Below are 19,303 nucleotides of genomic sequence, written 5' to 3'. Positions count from 1 at the left end.
CCTTCTGGACAGCAGTCAGGTCAGCAAGCTGACCCATGATTGCGGTTTTGAGTAATGAACCAGGCTGGGAGTTTTTAAAAGCCTCAGGAATCTTTTGCAGGTGTTTAGAGTTACTTTGTTGATTCAGATGTTGAGGTTAATTGCTCGTTCAGAGAACCTTTTAATGATATGCTCATTTTTTGAGATAGGAATTTTAGGTTTTCATGAACTGTATGCCAAAATCATCAGTATTAAAACAATAAAATAAAAGTACTGAAATATTTCAGTTGGTGTGCAATGAATCTAAAATATGACAGTTTAATTTTTATCATTACATTATGGAAAATAATTAACTTTATCACAATATGCTAATTTTTTTAGAATGACCTGTATGTATGACGATGATAGACATACTAGAAAGGTTTCAACAGATATTTAAGTGTCATATAAAATAGGGGTGGGACTTCAGTGCATTTTTGCATAGATTCTAACGCAATTATTCTTTTCTTTTTTTTTTTTGACACAAAAACGTCCTGGTACACCCATAAGTCTGATTCACAAGCGTCAGCCATCATCAGTGATGGATGACGAACTCACTTCTCTTAATCTCACTGTGATTAATTTCTGGTTCAATAAACAATCTGATTAGATCCTGGAAAAAAAAAATATCGTTAAACATCTTTGTTGTTGAGCTCATGTCTTTTCAATAATTTAGCAGCAAAAACATTTTTTGAATTGAAAGGGTTTAGTCTGTCAATACAGGATTTTCAATTAAAGTATGATTAAACACATTAAAAACATTTGGCTACACTTTATTTGAAGGGGTGTGCATAAGACTGACATGACACTGTCATAAACATGACACACCTGTCATGAACATAAATAAGTCTTTATGATTGTCTATGAATGTTGTCATGAAGTGTCATTCGGTAAATAATGACACTTTTAATGCAAAGTTGCTCTAAAGGTTGCATTAAAAGTTCATTAAAAATACCAACTTTGCAGGATTTTTTAAATTATGATAATTTAATGCAAAGTTGGTATTTTCACTTCACTGTCACTTCATGACAACATTCATAGACATTTATAAAGACTTATTTATGTTCATGACAGGAGTTATGTCAGTCTTATGCACACCCCTTCAAATAAAGTGTTACCAAACATTTTTGCTTGTTTCTGAGCTCATTCAGTAATTTAGCAGCAAAAAGGGTTCTTGAATGATAAATGTTTTTGTCAATGTATGGTTTTTTGATTAAAATATGATTTATTTGTATTTATTAATTACATATCTTCAAATTAACTTGATTTAAAGATTTTAATAAAGTCCCACCACTGGAGTGAAGTTATGCTTGTTGATGCTTCAACAAGATGACTTTTGCCAGTTTAGTCAGGTGTCATTTTCTACGTAATATATAGTGCTAGTAAGTCGTTGTGCTAATTGCAGTTTATTTGTACATGTATTAAGTTATGAAACCTATAAAAACATCAACATTAGTTATGTCTAAAAATATAAAAATAGCCCCCAATTGAGGAATGAGGATCTACAAAGGAAGATGTTGGGAGCTAGACAGAGCTGCTTCAGCCACTAATGCTCCAGATTATAGAATAACTGCCATTAGACAGAAATAGAGCTGGATCACAATTACCTGTATTGTTGGTGAGAATGTTTTTGGACCGCTTCAAAAAATTAATGGGTGAAATAATGACATTTTTTTTAAGATGTCTGTGATGTCTTTGTAGAACTGAGGCTGCCAATGTGGAGAAAATAACCACAAGGTTACTGAAGGCTGGGGGTAAACCCGACCAGATTGGCATCATCACTCCCTATGAAGGACAGCGGTCCTACCTGGTCCAGTACATGCAGTTCAGTGGCTCCCTCCATACCAAGCTCTACCAGGTCAGCTCAGCTGGGTTTTCACTTCAGAATTCTGGAATTAGCTTTTATCATTTTTCAGGACTGGATAAGCATGGGCACAAGAAATTGATGTATGGGATAAAAGCAAAAACATTTGCACTTCCTTTGTTCATTCGTTCGTTCATAAGTTCCTACATAAACAACCAAGTTTGAATTACCACTGTTTGCTCCCTGAGCCAGCAGAAATGTCATTCAGTCAGCTGAGTTGGTAAACTGCTGCTTCATAACAGGAAGTGGAAATCGCCAGTGTGGATGCCTTCCAAGGCAGAGAGAAGGATTTCATCATCCTCTCCTGTGTGAGAGCCAATGAGCACCAGGGCATTGGCTTCCTCAATGACCCCAGACGTCTCAACGTGGCACTCACCAGGGCCCGGTACAGCACCACCACTTCACACTGAACACTTGAACTTTGACCTTCTTCACAATAATACTAGTAGCATCATGTCATCATCCTGTCCTGTATGTGGTGTAGCTAACATGCTGTTTATTACTATTTCCTCCAATGTGATGCAGATACGGAGTGATCATTGTGGGGAATCCGAAGGCCCTTTCCAAGCAGCCTCTGTGGAACCACCTGCTCAACTATTACAAGGAGCAGAAGGTTCTGGTAGAAGGCCCATTGAACAACCTGAGAGAGAGCCTCATGCAGTTCAACAAGCCACGGAAGCTGGTCAACGCCATCAACCCGGTGAGTTAAATGTGTGTTCCTGGCATTCAGGCTTCCTCACTGGATAGGGCTTTTATAACTGGGTGCAAATGTGAGATGTAGACAGTGGACATGTTGTTTGTTCCCAGGGTGGCCGCTTCATGAGCACAGCCATGTATGATGCCAGGGAGGCGCTGATTCCTGGCTCTGTTTACGACCGCAGCAGCAACGGTGAGAACTTCTTCCCGCAGAGCACACACCTTCATTGTCAATGGAATGTTCAAAAGTTGTTGATACTTGGCTATTAATTGTCCAGGCTCTGGGGTGGCAGATATAGAATTGTATTTACATATTAAAGATTTCGATGATTAGACATTACATTTCAGAACATTTTCCACCAGAAAACCTGATCTTGCATGTTTTTTAATTGAAAGATGATGTACCTCAGATCACCTGTTGCAGGCTTCTGTTTTTAATTTCACAAGAAGCTTCACAAGGATGAACAGAAATAAACTGAATGCAAAACTTTGAGTCTGTCTTCATCTGACAATAAAACCAGTGAACATGTTGACTTTGGTTTGAAGTCAGGAGATAGCCAAGATATTCCACATATCCATGCTACAACTTGTGACTCATTTCATCAGAACATGTATCCGTTGGTGAAACAAGATTTTATTTCCTCTAGACACATGTTTCAAGTCTTTGTAATGAAGCTTGCAGATAGCCATAGAGAGAGTTCATCTATTAAACTCACTGAAGATGAATACATAAACTAAAAGCTGGATCATTTTTTTTATACGCATTTGTGAGCCTGCCTCTTTATTATTAAATTGAATATAATTTCAGATTTTTGTATAACTTTTCTTCAGGTTAACTTAGAAAGTGAGCTATTATTGTTGCAGGTTAATTTTCTAAACTACAAAAAAGTAACTGTTAGGGAAGCTCAAATATGAAAAATTAGGCTGATATCTGATAGTAACACCGGTGTTATACCAGATTTACCAATATTTAATTTAATTTTATTTTATTTTTTTATCTGATTACTCGATTAATCGTAAGAATAATAGATAGATTACTCAATTACTAAAATATTTGTTTACACAGCCCTATATAGAATATTCACTGAACTCCGATCCAGAGCTGCACAGCATTCTGGGTGATATAAGCAGAAAAAAGGCTTTATATCAGGGGTGTCCAAAGTTGGTCCTTGAGGGCCAGCAACCTGCGGGTTTTAGTTCTCTCCCTGGTTTAACGCAGCTGAATCAAATGATGGCTCGTTAGAAGCCTAAGAAGAACATTGACTTGTTGAGGAGGTTGTTCCTGCCACCAGGGAGAGAACTAAAACGTGCAGGATGCCGGCCCTCGAGGACCCACTTTGAGCTTTAGATGCTCAACCTCTTAGCTAAGCAATTTTGGTGACATCAACTAACTCACTCACTGGTTACCTAATTAACAACCTATTGAATAAGTTGCACAGCAGCAGCAGTTTGAGGTTTTTGCCACTGGGCTTAAAAAAACATGGAGTGAAAACTGGATAAAACACAGTAGGTCAGGCCTCCTGTTTGGCAGTATTTCAGATATTTTAAACATAAAATGAATTGATAATTATCAATATCAATTATCGATACTGACTGACATGAAATGCTTATATCGTGATAAGTTTTCTGTCACATCATCCAGTACTAAAAACACATGAATACTGTGAAGTCATTTGAAAGAAGGATAAACACACTGTTTCCCTCTACAGGCCGACCTTCCAACGTGTACTTCCAGACTCATGACCAGATCGGTATGATCTGCTCTGGACTCGGTCCAATGTCGTCCATGAACATTCCTATTCCCATCAACCTTGTGATGCCTCCTATCCCTTCACCTGGTTATTTAGGACAGCTGAACGGCCCCTCTGGAGGTGAGAGGAATGTTTCTGTCAGTCATGGCCAACTGCATTGTTTAGATCAAATCACTTTACCTGATTCTTATGTTGAGGTCGTGGTGAAAGCACGAAGAATAAATCAGCCAGCACAGGCGGCAGTGGAACTCGAGGTGCTCGTCAAAGAAACCGTGGAGACGTGGGAATAGACGGAGTTCAGCACGGAGGTCACATGACTGGCAGCCAGGCTAGCCAGGACCAGGGCTCCCAGCCATTCTCCCAGGGGCCCCTCACACAAGGCCACATCAGCATGAGTCAGCCCTCCCAGATGAGCCAGCCCGGGCTCTCCCAGCCTGAACTGTCACAGGTATGTTCACCAATCCTCTCTATGTTGTCCCTTCTTTCATTCCTAATTGTTTAGTTGTTCTTCCTTTAGACATGTTGTCACCTTTATTGTGGTTTATGCGTTTCTTGTATGCTAAGATAAAATGGCCATCTCTGCATGTCTGCCGGCTTGGCCATTGATATGTTTTGATTTACAAGTCTATTTTTATATTTCATCTTTGTTAATGGATAAAGAACAAATAAGACTTTAAAACACTTAAAACAAGTTATAACTTGGGGAAACAGGATTTTTATAGATACCTGCAAGTACGTCATTATCTTAATCAGGAAATTATTAGACATACAGATGAGCAGGAACCAGTACTTACAGAAATACTAACAGCATATCAGGCAAAATCCAAAACAAGGTATTATATCACGGTTATACAAGGGATTTATGAGTAAAAAAAACACTCAGAAATGTGTTTATGAGTGTTTTGAATTTCCCACTGTGCGATTGGGAAATTCAATTCCCAATTGAATTTGTTTTCAATTTCCCAATTGAAAACAAATTGGGAAAAGGAAAGCAAGATGGAATCACAGAAGAAGAATGACACAGTTACTGCATGGCAGTTTGGAGATGTACCAATTTGTACTCATAGAGAGAATTTAACTGGAGAAGCCTGCTTAGATTTTTTATAACACTGAAACAGAAAATTTCTTGTACCAGGTGGGAGCCTAAATGCTGGAGGCAATGTGGAAACACAGAACCCAACCACTGGCATATATCCTGGGATTGTACAATTATAAGACATTATTGGATAGAAATGCACAAAAATATTGAAAATATCTTGAAAATAAGAATACCTTATAAATTCGCTATCCTTATTCTAGGTAACACATAATCCCTATCTGACAACACAAAATATCTGTTTCAAATACTAATTACAGCTTGTAAAAAAAAAAACTGTCACCAGGCGCTGGCTCCACCTTTTGCCTCCCACTGTAGAAGAATGGATAGTGTGCTAATGAAATCTATCAGATGGAAAGATTAACATTTTTAATTTGTTTTCAACTGAACAAGTTTACTATCTTGTGATCCAAATGAGTGTTGTATGTCAACAAAACAGAATATGCAAGAATCCTAGATTGTTGAGAATTAAAAAAGAGAGGGTTCATTCTTCGGAGAGTGTCTATTTGCTCTATAATTTACTTATTGTTATATACATAAAAGTAACGTTTTTCCAAAATAATACCCCCTTGTTCCATCTTGTTTTGTTTTTGTAAATGGAAATGTAAAGAGAAGAAATTTTGTATCTGATCAGACTGAAATTTTGCTCTTGTAATTTTCTCAATACCTCAACAGTAAAGAATAATAAAAAAATTGTCTGCTGTGTGAATATAACCTTAAAACACGTCCACATTTAGATGGTCCAAAGAAACTGTGTTCGTTGTCTTATTTTTTTCATCTGTACTTATGCTGCTGCAAAAGATGGATAACTATTATACTAAAAATGTGATTTCTTTTTAGTGCTGTGGATGTTTTGGCAAAGGTGTGGTTGAGGGTTGGACGGAACAATTTTAAATTTCATTATTTTATCCGGAGAAACTTTTATTTTCCTCAAGACACAAGCTGCCTGTTTGAATGAATTAAAATTAAATTTTAAGGTTCCACTGTACATGAAACAAACTGAGGTTTGTTCATTTTCCTGTTTCCAGGAAGAGTTTTGATGTATACATGGTTAATTCCTTCCAGCATTGAAAATTTTTAAAACTAACCAATTGATGTACTTGTCCCATTCTAGGACAGTTACCTAGGAGATGAATTCAAGTCCCAGTTTGATGTGGCTCTGTCCCAGGACTCCACATACCAGGGGGAACGGGCCTACCAACATGGAGTGACTGGACTGTCCCAGTACTAGAATGTGAGAAGCATCAAATTCTGTCATTACTGTTAATCACAGCAAATAACACAAGATTGTTCTTTTGTAATGACTTATGAAAGTTTTTTATTTTGCTTTAAAATTAATTTCATATTTCCTAACTAGCATGTTATGTGTGTTAGTGTTTCAGGTTGCTGGAACAGAGACCTGCCTGAAGCTTGGTTTGTTCGTATTTTAATCCGGGTAATAGAAAAGGAACAAACATGGATACCCGTTTTCCACTGCTACAACCGAAGCACCGCTGTGTGAGAGACGAGGAGACCGTGAGAAACCAACCAATCAGAAGAGTGAGAGCAAAAATGGGAGTAGAGCTGGACGGGAGGAGAAGGAGACTGGCATGGCATAAGGAAGCACGGCTGCACACAGGTGAAGACGTACAGAAAGGAAGCCGCCGTCCTCAGAGCAGTGAGGTCCGTCAACTGGTCAGGGAGTGGGACAGGTCTACATGATGGTGGACAAGTGTGAAGGGGACAGTTATGTCATTGTGTCCCTTAACCTCTGAAGTCCTCCAGGAGAGGACTTGGAATCTTGCACCAAAAGCTAGAGAAGATCTGTCTCACACTAAACTCCTCCAACATGGGATCTTCTGGGAGGTGGAGTGAGACAAAATAAATGGAGACATAACTCCAGAAGCAGTCGTTATGGCAACTCTTTTAAACCCAACGCTTGAAACAAAGCATCTAGAAGAAATATTTGGCATTTCAGGTGGGCTCAAAAGTGTTTGTGCTGCTGTGCTGCAGAGTTGTGACCTTTTAAGGCTGCACACACACACGGGTCACCCGTTTTATTTCCTTAACTTTGAGAAATCTTACAGCTTCCTAAAGAAGTGTGTTCAGAGATGTTTGCTAGTGTACCTTGCCATGTTTCAGAGCATGTCTGCTTAAGAACAGGTGGTTATATTAGAATTGAATAAAAATACCCCCAATAATTTCAGATCTTAGTACCGTAATACAAAAATAGACACCGTAAATGTTTGGAAGTGTCATTTTTTCCCTCTGGTTGAACTTAGTAAAGCAGTTCAATTTATTCTGAACTCCTAATTATCCTTCTGTTAAACCAAGTGAAGTGAACTGTACTTTACTGAGATTCCTCTCGCGCCAAAAACCATGCAGTGAGGTTTCCACAGTTAAAGTTCCTGAATAGGAGAAAAGCATGAAGATGTGTAGAGGAAAAAGTGAGAACAAATTTTCTTTCATGCTTTTAAACATAAACCTGACTTTAAATAAATTACAATGCAAAGTCTTCAAACTCCATCTTCTACCATGACGAACTTGATCAACATTAAAGCTGCAGAATGTAACTTTTATTTAAAAAAAAGTTGTTGTTTTTTTAGATATTTGTTAAAACTAGTAACGTTTTTGAAGACAAAAAAAATTCATTAACAGTGAGGGGCAGTTCAGCAAAATTTACTCGCAGGTGGACGCCTTTTATGGAATACATAAAATCTTTCCCTTCATAATGTGTAGAATGATTTAACTGACCCATCATGTGATTAAGTTTAATAAAAAAGGTCAAATACTATTACATTTTACCTCCACAATGCCACCTCCCACCCCCTTATTATTTTATTATTTAGGTATTTATCTGTTCATTTTTTCTCATTTGTATGTCAGTATGGTGATTTCTGTTCATTAAGGGGAAAAAATTGGAGAAGTTATGCAAGTTTTGCAAAATGTATGTAATGTCAAATGTATAATCTCCTGACGAACAAGAATAAAAAACTATCACTAGTAATGTAACAGTATAATATGATAAAGATAGTCTGTGAAGCTCCTCTTCCTTTTGCCAGTTCTCCAAGTTCTAACCAGAAAATGTGCCACTCAGAACCAATCAGTGCCAGGAGGGTCTCAGTGCTGTCAATCACAGCAGTGTAATGGCTGCTCACACCCTTACTCTCTGCTAGGCTACAGCTGGTTCCCCACAACAGAGCCTGCCATGAACGATCAGGCTAGTTAGCATGGCCACTGCTGGCGAATGAATGTTTTTTCAGTAATAAGTTGTTTCTCTGCCAATAGCATATTGAGCAGTGTGTACATGAGGATGATTGACAGCACTAAGACCCTCCTCCTGGCTCTTATTCCTTATTTCTGACCAGAAGCAGTGCTTTTCTTTGGGTGGCAATAAGAGCACTGGAGGTAGTTGGAGAAGCTCAACCTTTTATTATACGTCACATGTTAAAATGTTACAAATATGTGAAAAACAACATAATTTTGTAAAAGTTACATACTGCAGCTTTAATCCTGCTGTAAGATTAAAGATATGAAGTGCTAATCGGTTGAGATCTGTTATAGTTAAAAATGACTGACTTTTTATTAAATGAGCTTTTTTATTTATTCTCTAATCCAATGTTTTCCTTTTTGTGTTTTCCCAGAAATATAAAAAGTTAACTAAAAGTGTGTCATTTCCCAGCATTAGTGAAACTTACTCTTGTAAATTCCTATTTCACTCTGGCTCAACTTGTGATACAACATGTGTATTTTTTTTAACCTTTTGACCACAACATTAGTCATCTTTGCACTGAAGGCTATCAGTTAGCCAACCTGATGTTTGTCTTAAATCAGTTTAAACTCTTGAACAAGCCTAAAGAATTTATGAATTTTGCCGGGGTTTTTTTTATTCTACAGCAATGAACTATTTAGTATCTTTTATTGACATTATATCCGATTTAGAATTAAACCCTGTTGAGTCAAATGTACTTACTAGCTCTCATAATGCATTACATCTTTTTCATGAACAGGTAATGAAATTTTCAACCGTGTTTTGAGTTTGATTGATCCTAAAAACCACCAATAAATGATCACACAATAACTTACTTCCACAAATAACATCTGCATGTTTTAGTAGGAACAGAACACGATCCCTCGCCGTTTTTTTGTGTGTTTTTTTTAAGAATTAAACCAGTTTTGTTTTGCTTCTTTAAAATCTGCTAATCATGACGAATAAAGTTTCTCTTGATTCCTCTCATCATGATGCTCTTGTTTTATTGAACAAATTAACAAATATATTTCAGGAGAAGCAGGGTGTGTGATGTCCCACATGGGCTGCCTGAGTAGCTTTTGGAGGGCGTGACTTTTCTCCTGTGCGCCGTCAAACCTTGGCTCAAACAAAGCTGTCCGAGCACACGGGGGCGCGCCGCGCCGGCTACAGGCAGGTTGACACACTTTCCTCCTGCTCTGCTGCCTTACACATGCAGCTGGAGAGGCTGTAGTCCAGACGCTGCACGGCTATCGGGCGCTCCGACGCTGACTGGATAAAGAGCTGAACACTGCTGCAGGAAACCTGAGAGCTCCGGCTAACAGGACGGAATTAGAAAGAGGAAAAGCAGAGAGCGGATGTGTGTTGTTTGACCTGACTGAGAGCTGATCCGGAGTGTGGGCTTTGTAGTCACTGAGGTCAGCTGGAAGTGTGATTGTTCCGTGGACAGCGGGTACTAACACCTAAACGGCAGAGCAGCTCCGGGCACTGAGGCTTTAACCCAGAGAATAAAGCGGGATTAAGTATCTGGTGGCTTGGACTGAAAGTCGGAGACGGACTGACAGCGGCGGCTATAGTTGTTAGATAACATTCAACAAGGTTTCCAAACGAAATGGGGTAAGTGTAATAGTGCCTGCACGAGGAGAACAAACTAGAGCTCTATTTAACTGAAGACTGTAAACCTGCTCCATTCCTCAGACTAAATCTGACTTTTGTTTTTACAGCAAAGGAGTTCCGGTCACCTTCTAAGATGTTTCCTCACCACAGAGAAAGGTAACAAAGTTTTTGAATCTCAGTGACCTGATTCTTCAGCAGATTTAAATCTTGAGGTTTGTTGTCTATGTAGGATGAAAATCCCTGCAATCCATACCTTAGAAATTACCTACCAAGTTTTGGACTTGACAGTACGGAAAACATTCATCCGTCCGCTGCTGCCATCGGAGAGAGAAAGACAGGTGTGTGTGTGTGTGTGTGTGTGTGTGTGCGTTTGTTTGTAATACCTTGTGGGGACGATTTTCCTGACATATGCTACGTTGTGGGGACCAGTCGCTCCTCGTGGGGACCTGAGCCTGGTCCCCACGAGGGGAAACCCTGTTTTTGGGTCAGGGGTCAGAGTTAGGGCTAAGGTATGAATTGAGTTTTGGTTAGGGTTAGGGTTAGGTATGTGATGGTTAGGGTTAGGAAAAAGGTAAAGGTAAGGTTTAGGCTGTAGAAATGAGTAGAAATGAATGGAAGTCAATGGAAAGTCCCCACAAAGATAGCAAAACAAACGTGTGTGTGTGGAGGGGGGGGAGTGCAAGGATACTATGTCAATGAGACTAGGGGACACTGTTAAATCGCTCAAGATTTCCTTATTTTTAGAAGATGGGTGATCACCCGATACTTCCATGTGAAACCAATCCTATCCACTGATCTCTCCCTCCACATAGGTCTGAAAATCAGTCAATGTCTTCTTTTGCTGTGCCATGAGAGCTGACTGACCGACAGACCCGCCCACCAGGTGGGCGTTCGACAGTAGTCATCACACTGTTGCCAAATAATCAAATTTGTCCTATATTTAGCAACTTTTCAGACAAAAAAGATCATATTTGCAAAACTCTGATTCGGCAGGTCAGGCTTTTGGAAGAATGGAGATCAACCAGAAAACTGCAATGAGTGAACCCTGAAGTAAAACAGTTATTCTGATGAATATTTCTCTGTGTTAGATTAATCATATACATTCTGATGATTTTGCTTTCAAACTGAATCTAGCAGTGTTCTATTTACCCCCCTCAAACTCGAAGGTTGATTCTGACTAAATCAGTCATCAAAATGACACTTTTACTGAACATTTTCTTTGGTCTAATCCCATAATCTTGAGATAATTCATAGTCATGGCTGTTCAAAGAATATTTTTTAAATTTTAAATTAAGAAATCAATCACTTTAATTTTCGTGTTTTTCTCCCCACTTGCCCTGATGCAGAATTTCAGGAACACCATATTGAGGAGCCCATTGCCTACATATATCAGGGCAGATTTGCTTTACAGAAACGATACATGGAAATGCTATCCTAATTGCTTGAATGTCTATAATATCAGGGTTTATCTGACATCAAAGTAGACAAGTTGCTTTAACAAAATGTGGTTTTGCAACACGGCTACTTGTTAAAGATTAGTTGTTTTAACAGCTTGTTAAAGACATGGGGTTAACGGTTTGTACAAATGTCAAACCCCTAGATAATTTGCATAGGTGTGTTGGTGTGAAAGTCAGAGTACGTGTGTCAAAGTGGATGAATGAGTGCTAACTTGATACTTGGAATTGCAGATATGTTACAATGGTAAGAAGAGTAGAAACCTTGCAGCACTCAGCCCAACAAGAGCAGCGAGGGGCAGAAAGCTCTGGCTCTCAGATTGGCAGTCAAGAACTGAAGCAGCAGCCCAGGTCCAGAGAAGGCCAGGGAGAGATGCAGGGTACCAAAGCCTCCAACCCAACTCCATCTCTATATCCCTCAGCACAGTCTAGCCAACAACCTGTCCATCCCAGTGGCCAATTGACCACACAAACAACTGGCAGCAGAACTGGCCACCACTGAGAATGAGGTGGCCAACATAAAGCACTTTTGGGTCATAAATATGACCACTCAAAATGGTTTACACGAGAGCCACATTCACCTCACAAACAAATATGCAGATCAGTAGGCAGGTTGGGGTTAAGTGGCAGCCCCAGGAGTACATTGACAAGTGGTAGGAGGATGCTGAAATTAAACCTACAATCTTCCAATTGTAAAACGACTACTCCACCCACAAGATTTTTGGATAAAGCTCTGACTTATGGGATTGTCTATAAATGCCCACTGACAGGCAAAAATAACACAGTTCTGTTGGGAGAAACCCAATCATTTAAAGATCCTGCACTGAAGTAGTGTCCTGGTTTCAGTAATTACACATTTAAGCTCAGCACATCAACTAGATAGCTGTCTAAAAAGAATGAGCAGCATCATCTCTGTCATGTTTTTTTCTTAGCAATTTACTTTGTTAAAACGGATTAGAAATTATTTATCTTTTTTTTAAGCATATATATAGTTATTATGCCAGAGTAACTAAAAACCAAAAAACAAGTCATCTGATTAAGCAAGCCAGAAATTATAAATCATCAGTCATGGTGGAAGGTTGATATAGAAGAACTATATGGATCTGGTTGATTAAGTGACCTCAGATTAACAGCAGCACATAACATTTTTACATTATGTCATTACTTATCAAAAACAGAAACATATGAAAACCACTGCTCATCATGCAGTAGTTTTTACAACTTCAGTGAAAAGTGTACCCACCTCTGTTAAATTACCAGGGTTTAGTGATGCAAAATTAAATCATGATAAATTAATTAAAACATTTGATCGCATATAATGGGACATTAACCCAGTGATTGAATTTAAAGGTGAATACATCTAATAAATCTGTTTTTTAAAGGTGTAATATCCATGTTGCATTACCTTAATTTATTATTTTATTAAATTAAATTTTGATTATATTTCAGCTTTCAGTCTTCTTTGGTAAGAATCTATTACCATCCTGTACCTGGACTTGACAATATGAACCCACTTTACATTTTAAAAGTTCTCCGCTCAGATTCTGGGGATCTTGTTTCCTCAGCCCTCCTTTAGTAGAGCAGGGGAAGATTTGGTTCTCTGGACTCTGGCTGGGTTATTAATAAAAAAGAAATATTTCAGTGAAGGCATTCTTCCATTGGTTTGGTTGCATAGTTTTAAACTTGTGTTATGCTGAAATAAATTTCTATCCGATTGTTGGATATCTCGGAGACAACTGAATATTTTGGGTCAAAAGTGAAAGATTTTAGAAAGATCATTGTCCTGTTGCTGACCAAGTTTGGTCCAAGATTTAAATACCAGAGACAATGTCACACTGGATTCTGAAGACTCTATGGTTAAAAGATGCTTATGTTTGTGCCTGACAAACAACTGCAAATTATTTATTGTCCACCACCCTGCATGATATGTGGCAAGTGTTTGATGTTCTCACAACATGAAGCTATGCATTATGGCCAAAGTTGGTGCCATTTAGCCAGATTTTGGCTAAATGGCACCCTTTTTCTGGACATAAAGAGGGTCCAGAAATCTTAAAAGTTTATTCAGTTAAAATCTTGTTTTCTGCTATTTGAACCGATGGCCAAGTACTGGGGGATAAAAAAAACAAACAAAAAAAAACAAAAAAACTTGCAGTTTCCTCATATTATTTCTCAGACTGCTGAGCATAAAAAATTGGTAATTTGATGATTGCTGATATCTTTCTGTTTTGGAACTGTATACACAACTGAATCCAAATAGTCAGAAAATCTGACATAGACAGACTTTATTGTCATTCAACTGTACATTTAGAATGTACATCTTGACTGAATCAATATGAGTGCGATCAATGTCTTTTTTATATGACCTAGAATTAAAATAGTTGGGGTTTAGGATAGCAGCATGAATAACTGCTGAAGAGGGAATACTGAAAAAGTTTTTCATATTAATGAGGAAACAACCCATCAACACCATAAACATTGTAGCTTTGTACCTAATTTATATATTGAATATTTTTTTCCAAACCATTCTAGGTGCAGCTCAGACTGTACAGAGTGAGAAGCTAAACATTATTCAAGTGAGCTAACAACATTATTTGCTAGCTTCCTTTGTACAGTTGGTGAGTGGTAGAAAAATAATTCTAGGGGAAAGACAGGGTGGGAAAAGGGTCTGATCCAATGCACACACATATATTAAGTTTTTCTCTTAAGCTAAAAAGTGAGGATGTCAGAAGGTTTTTCCAATTGCTTTACTACTCTTACCAACATTGCTTTCTGTGCATTATACTTTTTTTGTTTTGGCTCGCAAAACTTTTCTCTTTTTTCTTCAAAATTTCAGGATCCTTCTTGTCTTCCTTTCTCCAGGGAGCAGCCGATATTCAGCACTCGTGCCCATGTTTTCCAGATTGATCCCACCACCAAGAGGAACTGGATACCTGCTAGCAAGCATGCTGTGACAGTGTCCTTCTTCTATGATGCCAATCGCAATGCCTATCGTATTATTAGTGTGGGTGGAACCAAAGTGAGTATTAAAGACACTATAATTAAAAGAAAACTGTCAAATGGTAATATCCTTATAAAGTGACTTTTTTGCTGGATCTTGGAAGTTGTCTGGTGACATGGGTGGTCTGTCAGCATATGAGCTTCTAGAGCTCCTTTCCTTCAGGGATTTGGATTATGAGGAAGAGGTCACATCAGGCACTGGGGGGAGGGTCTTTTTAGCACCTACTATGACCCATATTTCTACCTCTCAGAGGGCAGTGTGGGATGATGATCTGTAGCCAACACTCTTCTCTGGCGCCACAGTAATCTTCAGTGCTGCTCTGGCTGTCCAGGAGGTTATGCCAAACATGTCACAGCTGAAATGTGGAGTTTACATAATCATTTCTTAGGGTTGGTAAAACGGAGTAAAGCTCTGGGACTTTTAATCTGTTTCACGGTTGTGATCTTAAAGATGATGTGGAAACCTTCAGGAGTAGAGTATGACTATTTCCACATTAATAAACAAAAACTGTATGTAGGTATAGAAAATTTCTGCTGGGCATTTATCATTCTTTACATGGACATAAATCTGTCTGTCTTGCTCTGAATGTAATATTTCATGGTTATGGGCATTTAAAGAGGAAACTAACTTCCAATGGAAAGTGGAGTTTTCTCGTATACATTAGTGTATGCGTTTCTCAGAATTGAAGAATACAGCTAATATGAAGTTTGTTAGGGCTGTTTTACTGTAGAATTTAAAGGGCTGCTGATCATAATCTATTTTTTTATTTTCAGTGGAGAGTCAGTATAGTCTGATTATATGTTTGGATTGTCCTGTGTACCTCAAGTTTTTCTGGAAATCATTTTCCCTGGTAAATTATTATTATTATTATTATTATTATTATTTATTTTACATTTTAAGCAGGTGTAGATGCTGTTTCCTCCAAAAGGATTGCTATAGGTAATACATTGATTTTAATGAATCTGTCAAATATGGATCATATTTGTATGTTAAAACTTATTAATGCCAGGCAGTTATGTCATTTAATATGATGTTGCTAAACATACATTGAGATGACTCTGCATTCCTCTTGTTCAGGTAAGTGTTTCTGGGGACAGTCCCATTGTCTAAGAAGTAAAGATGTAGAATATGTTTATGTTTATGCATTTGGCAGATGCTTTCACTCAAAGCAACTTACAAATGAGGATATGACAACAAAGTTTATATCAAACCTAACAATAAGCTACCTAATAAAAAGACCGACAGCCAGGTTCTTTCAGGGATGAAAGTGTACCAACAGAGCACAGGTAGAAAGGGAAGTGCAGGAATTGTGTGGTAGAGGGGTTGGTACAAAAGTAGTAAATGCTCTCTGAAGAGCTAGGTTTTCATAAGGTGCTTAAAGTTAAACAGGAAAGTTTCTGTTCTAGTAGCATTTGCTAGGTCATTTCACCACTTTGGAATAATGCATGAAAAACGTCTGGATTATCTTAAACATTGTGTAGGCACAGCAAGCTGATAATTACTTTGATATAAGCCCTTGATAGAAGCTAAGTCATGATATAAGCCCTTGCAAGAGCATTTAAACATATAGGAGTCACTTCTTTAAACATAATGTATGCTAACATCAATTACTTGAATTTGATGCAGTGTAGACAAGGGAGCTCAGTGAACAAATGGTTTAAGAAGGTATGTGGTGCCATTCTAGAACCATCTGCTGAGTTTTGACAACACATTCTAGGAGACCAGTTTGGAGGGCATTGCAGTAGTCCAGGGAGATCACCATGCACTGCACCAGGAGCTGGGTGGCGTGTTTGTGAAGCCTATGTCTAACAATGCAAAGCAGCATGATTGAGTGACGTAGTCAATAGGATCTTTGAAGGTCAGTTGGTTGCTACTAATGGTACCAAAGTTTATAGCCACCTTAGATGGAGCAGAGAGATTGGGATTCATTTTAAACGTAGATATTGATGTATAATTCAATCAAATGTATTGATAAAGCACCAAATGACGATGGATATCATCTCAAAGTAATTGGCAAAATAAGTCAATTTAATTTCAATCATACAGACATAGCCACCACATTTCCATTTGATCCTAGTTACCAAATAATGCCGTTAAATGCAGGTTACTATTCAGTTAAGTGCAAAAAGTTTGATCCCTTTCCTTGTACGGTGAAATGTGTGTTGCAGTGTGAGAGACCAATGAAGACTTCCCAGGAATTTTGCCCTTGTGTTAAAATGAAGTATGAATTGTCCGGTGTGAAGAGATGAAGAAGATTGTTCTTGTAGCCCTGGTAGTTGTGAAAAAAATTACCCCTTTCATTGACGATTCTGAAAAGGAATTAATTTTAAATATTTAGCCAAACTAGTCTTATTTGTAGAATATCTTCTCAGATAGCAGTTCTAATTATTTAAATTAGCTAATATTAGCTAATAATGATAGTCACTCTGTTGCCAAAAAGGGGAGACAATTCAAGTCAGAGAGTGGTCCTTCAGTGTTTCTTAGAACCAACTACATTCAGTTTTTAAATGCAGGTATAAAGATAAGTTTTCCAGGCCACCCCTGAAGTTCCTTAGGGAAACACCCTTAAAACATTTTGAGTGTTTTCACACTAATATTTAAGTGATTTCCAGACATGACTGGCTGCTGAGGATGGATATTAGTGCCACGTGTGAATCGGATTGAGGCAGAGTGCAGTGGAGTCAGGTTTCAATAATAATAAAAAAAGTTTTAATTTCCTGTGTGTGTATATAACCAGCAATATAAAATTCACCTTACTTTCTTGCCATTTACATAGGTTTTAATAAAGACCAAAGTGTACAGGAAATCAGATTTAACATGTTAAGGTTAAAGACTTAAAGCAATCAGCTGTCCACAGCCATCTGTTTTTCCATAAAGTGTTATTGCTGCAAATCGTTGACTCAAAGAGTCTGGGTTTCCCGAAACCAAAAACATTTTACCAAACTTAATAGGAAACTGAATCTGACTGTATTGATTGATAACCAGAAACAATTTTGTAAAATGCCTTGCAAAGACTTTTGTTTTTAATTGGTATAAATTGATAAACTGAATTGAAATTGAACTGAATTATTGACTGTACCATTTTTGTTTTTGCATCTGAATCTCAGGTTCTTAACCTGACTTATCACCTTTGCATACCCAGGCAATTATCAACTGCACTGTTACACCAAGCATGACATTTACTAAGACATCTCAGAAGTTTGGCCAGTGGGCTGACAGCAGAGCCAATACTGTCTATGGACTGGGTTTTGCCACAGAGCAGCAGTTGCATCAGGTATATTAAACAAAAATCAAACCAAGTATAACTGTCCTCTCATTTTCCGTGATTTGTCATCAATCATAGTTTTGAATTAATTAACTAAATTGTTTGAATTTTTTTTTTTTTTTTTAGTTTTCAGAGAAGTTCAAGGATGTTAAAGATGCTGCTCGATTGGCCCGAGAAAAATCTCAGGACAAAGAACTAGCCAACACAGCTCTCACAATTGCAGCCCCTCAGGTGAGTGTTGCCCTTTTCATTCAAAACTTGCAAAAATAATAAAAAGAACAGTCCTGAAAAATATCTTTATCTTATGCTAGAGCACAAGCTTACTGTAATTGTACCAAAGGAAGGCTGGAGAGAGTGGAAAGAAAATCTAAAGAAATATGAGCTGGGTCACTTGCCTCAAAGGAAAGTGAGAGTGAGGAAATCTAGGACAATGATAAAATTATCATCTGCTACTCAGCAGGACACTACATTTGCATTTTGTACTTTCAGCTGCCTAGAAGCCTCTTAGAGTAAATCATCAATAAAAATGTTGGCTACATCTGGCTTTTGATCAATAAAAACTGATTAACCACAGTGTATTTCCGTTTGGCTATAGAAAAACTGTCAAATTCTGTTTAACTTCTGTGACTAAATTTAATGCACACAAAAAACAGCCAAATATAATCCCCTAACCCATGAATTGCCAGCCAGAAGGAGTGCTCCAGTTAAGGTGAAATTTAGTAGAAGTGATGGTGTTGCTAGCAGTTTCAGGGTCCTCTGATAACCAGAACAGTAAGTGAAGGTCACCAACAAGTATTGTAGACTTGTTAAACAGCAAGATCAGGTAGACTTATGGTGGGAAATACTGAGTATGTGGGATAGTAAGAAATCACAGTGAGTTCTCACCTACTCAGATTTTTCTGTGGAGTGCTACTGGAAATTATTCACAAAAAATCCACCCATTCACTCATGTTTAATTCTACAGTATTTGAGAATCTGAAATACCTTAGTACAACTCTACTTGACACACTATCCATCCATCCATTTTCGGTACTCCCTTGTCCCTAGTGTGGTCTGGAGAGTTGCTAGTGCCTATCTCCAGTGAACGTTTTGGGCAAGAGGAGGGGTCAGCCTGGACAGGTCGCCAGTCTGTCATAGGGCAACACACTGGCGACAGACTGGCACACACACACGCACACCTAAGGAGAATATAGAGAGACCAATGAACCTAACAAGTCATGTGAAAGCAGTTTTAAATTCTTGGGGGTACTATGACAAAAATGTGTGTGTGTGTGTGTGTGTATATATATATATATATAAGAGAGAGAGAGAGATGCCG

The 19,303-nt window shown here is 38.1% G+C and overlaps 2 protein-coding genes across 7 annotated transcripts in view; both read left to right on the top strand.

The window, feature by feature from the left end:
• LOC103131441 (regulator of nonsense transcripts 1) overlaps positions 1–8,450 on the top strand; it is a 20,930-nt gene extending 12,480 nt beyond the window's left edge. For 2 of the 3 annotated variants that reach the window (XM_016666649.1, XM_016666650.1), the window contains exons 17-24: positions 1,720–1,876; positions 2,125–2,267; positions 2,408–2,582; positions 2,690–2,771; positions 4,288–4,449; positions 4,527–4,777; positions 6,540–6,659; positions 6,800–8,450. In XM_016666649.1, coding sequence (XP_016522135.1) covers positions 1,720–1,876; positions 2,125–2,267; positions 2,408–2,582; positions 2,690–2,771; positions 4,288–4,449; positions 4,527–4,777; positions 6,540–6,656 — 1,087 coding nt within the window. In that variant the 3' untranslated portion in view covers positions 6,657–6,659; positions 6,800–8,450. Of the gene's footprint in view, positions 1–1,719; positions 1,877–2,124; positions 2,268–2,407; positions 2,594–2,689; positions 2,773–4,287; positions 4,450–4,526; positions 4,778–6,539; positions 6,660–6,799 lie in introns of those variants that run through there. The other variant, XM_016666651.1, reaches the window with a different exon arrangement.
• Positions 8,451–9,787: 1,337 nt separating this feature from the next.
• The window catches only part of LOC103131440 (homer protein homolog 3-like), a 31,512-nt gene continuing 21,996 nt past the window's right edge, over positions 9,788–19,303 (top strand). For 3 of the 4 annotated variants that reach the window (XM_007543087.2, XM_016666652.1, XM_007543089.2), the window contains exons 1-5: positions 9,788–10,268; positions 10,376–10,424; positions 14,582–14,738; positions 17,863–17,994; positions 18,112–18,216. In XM_007543087.2, the coding sequence (XP_007543149.1) occupies positions 10,402–10,424; positions 14,582–14,738; positions 17,863–17,994; positions 18,112–18,216 (417 nt within the window). In that variant the 5' untranslated portion in view covers positions 9,788–10,268; positions 10,376–10,401. The remainder of the gene's footprint in view (positions 10,269–10,375; positions 10,425–14,581; positions 14,739–17,862; positions 17,995–18,111; positions 18,217–19,303) is intronic. The other variant, XM_007543086.2, reaches the window with a different exon arrangement.

Source organism: Poecilia formosa, unplaced genomic scaffold, assembly GCF_000485575.1.
Source record: "Poecilia formosa unplaced genomic scaffold, Poecilia_formosa-5.1.2 Scaffold762, whole genome shotgun sequence".
Classification (NCBI taxonomy): Eukaryota; Metazoa; Chordata; class Actinopteri; order Cyprinodontiformes; family Poeciliidae; genus Poecilia; species Poecilia formosa.
Note: the sequence above shows the minus strand (reverse complement) of the source record. Positions and strands in the feature narration are given on the sequence as shown.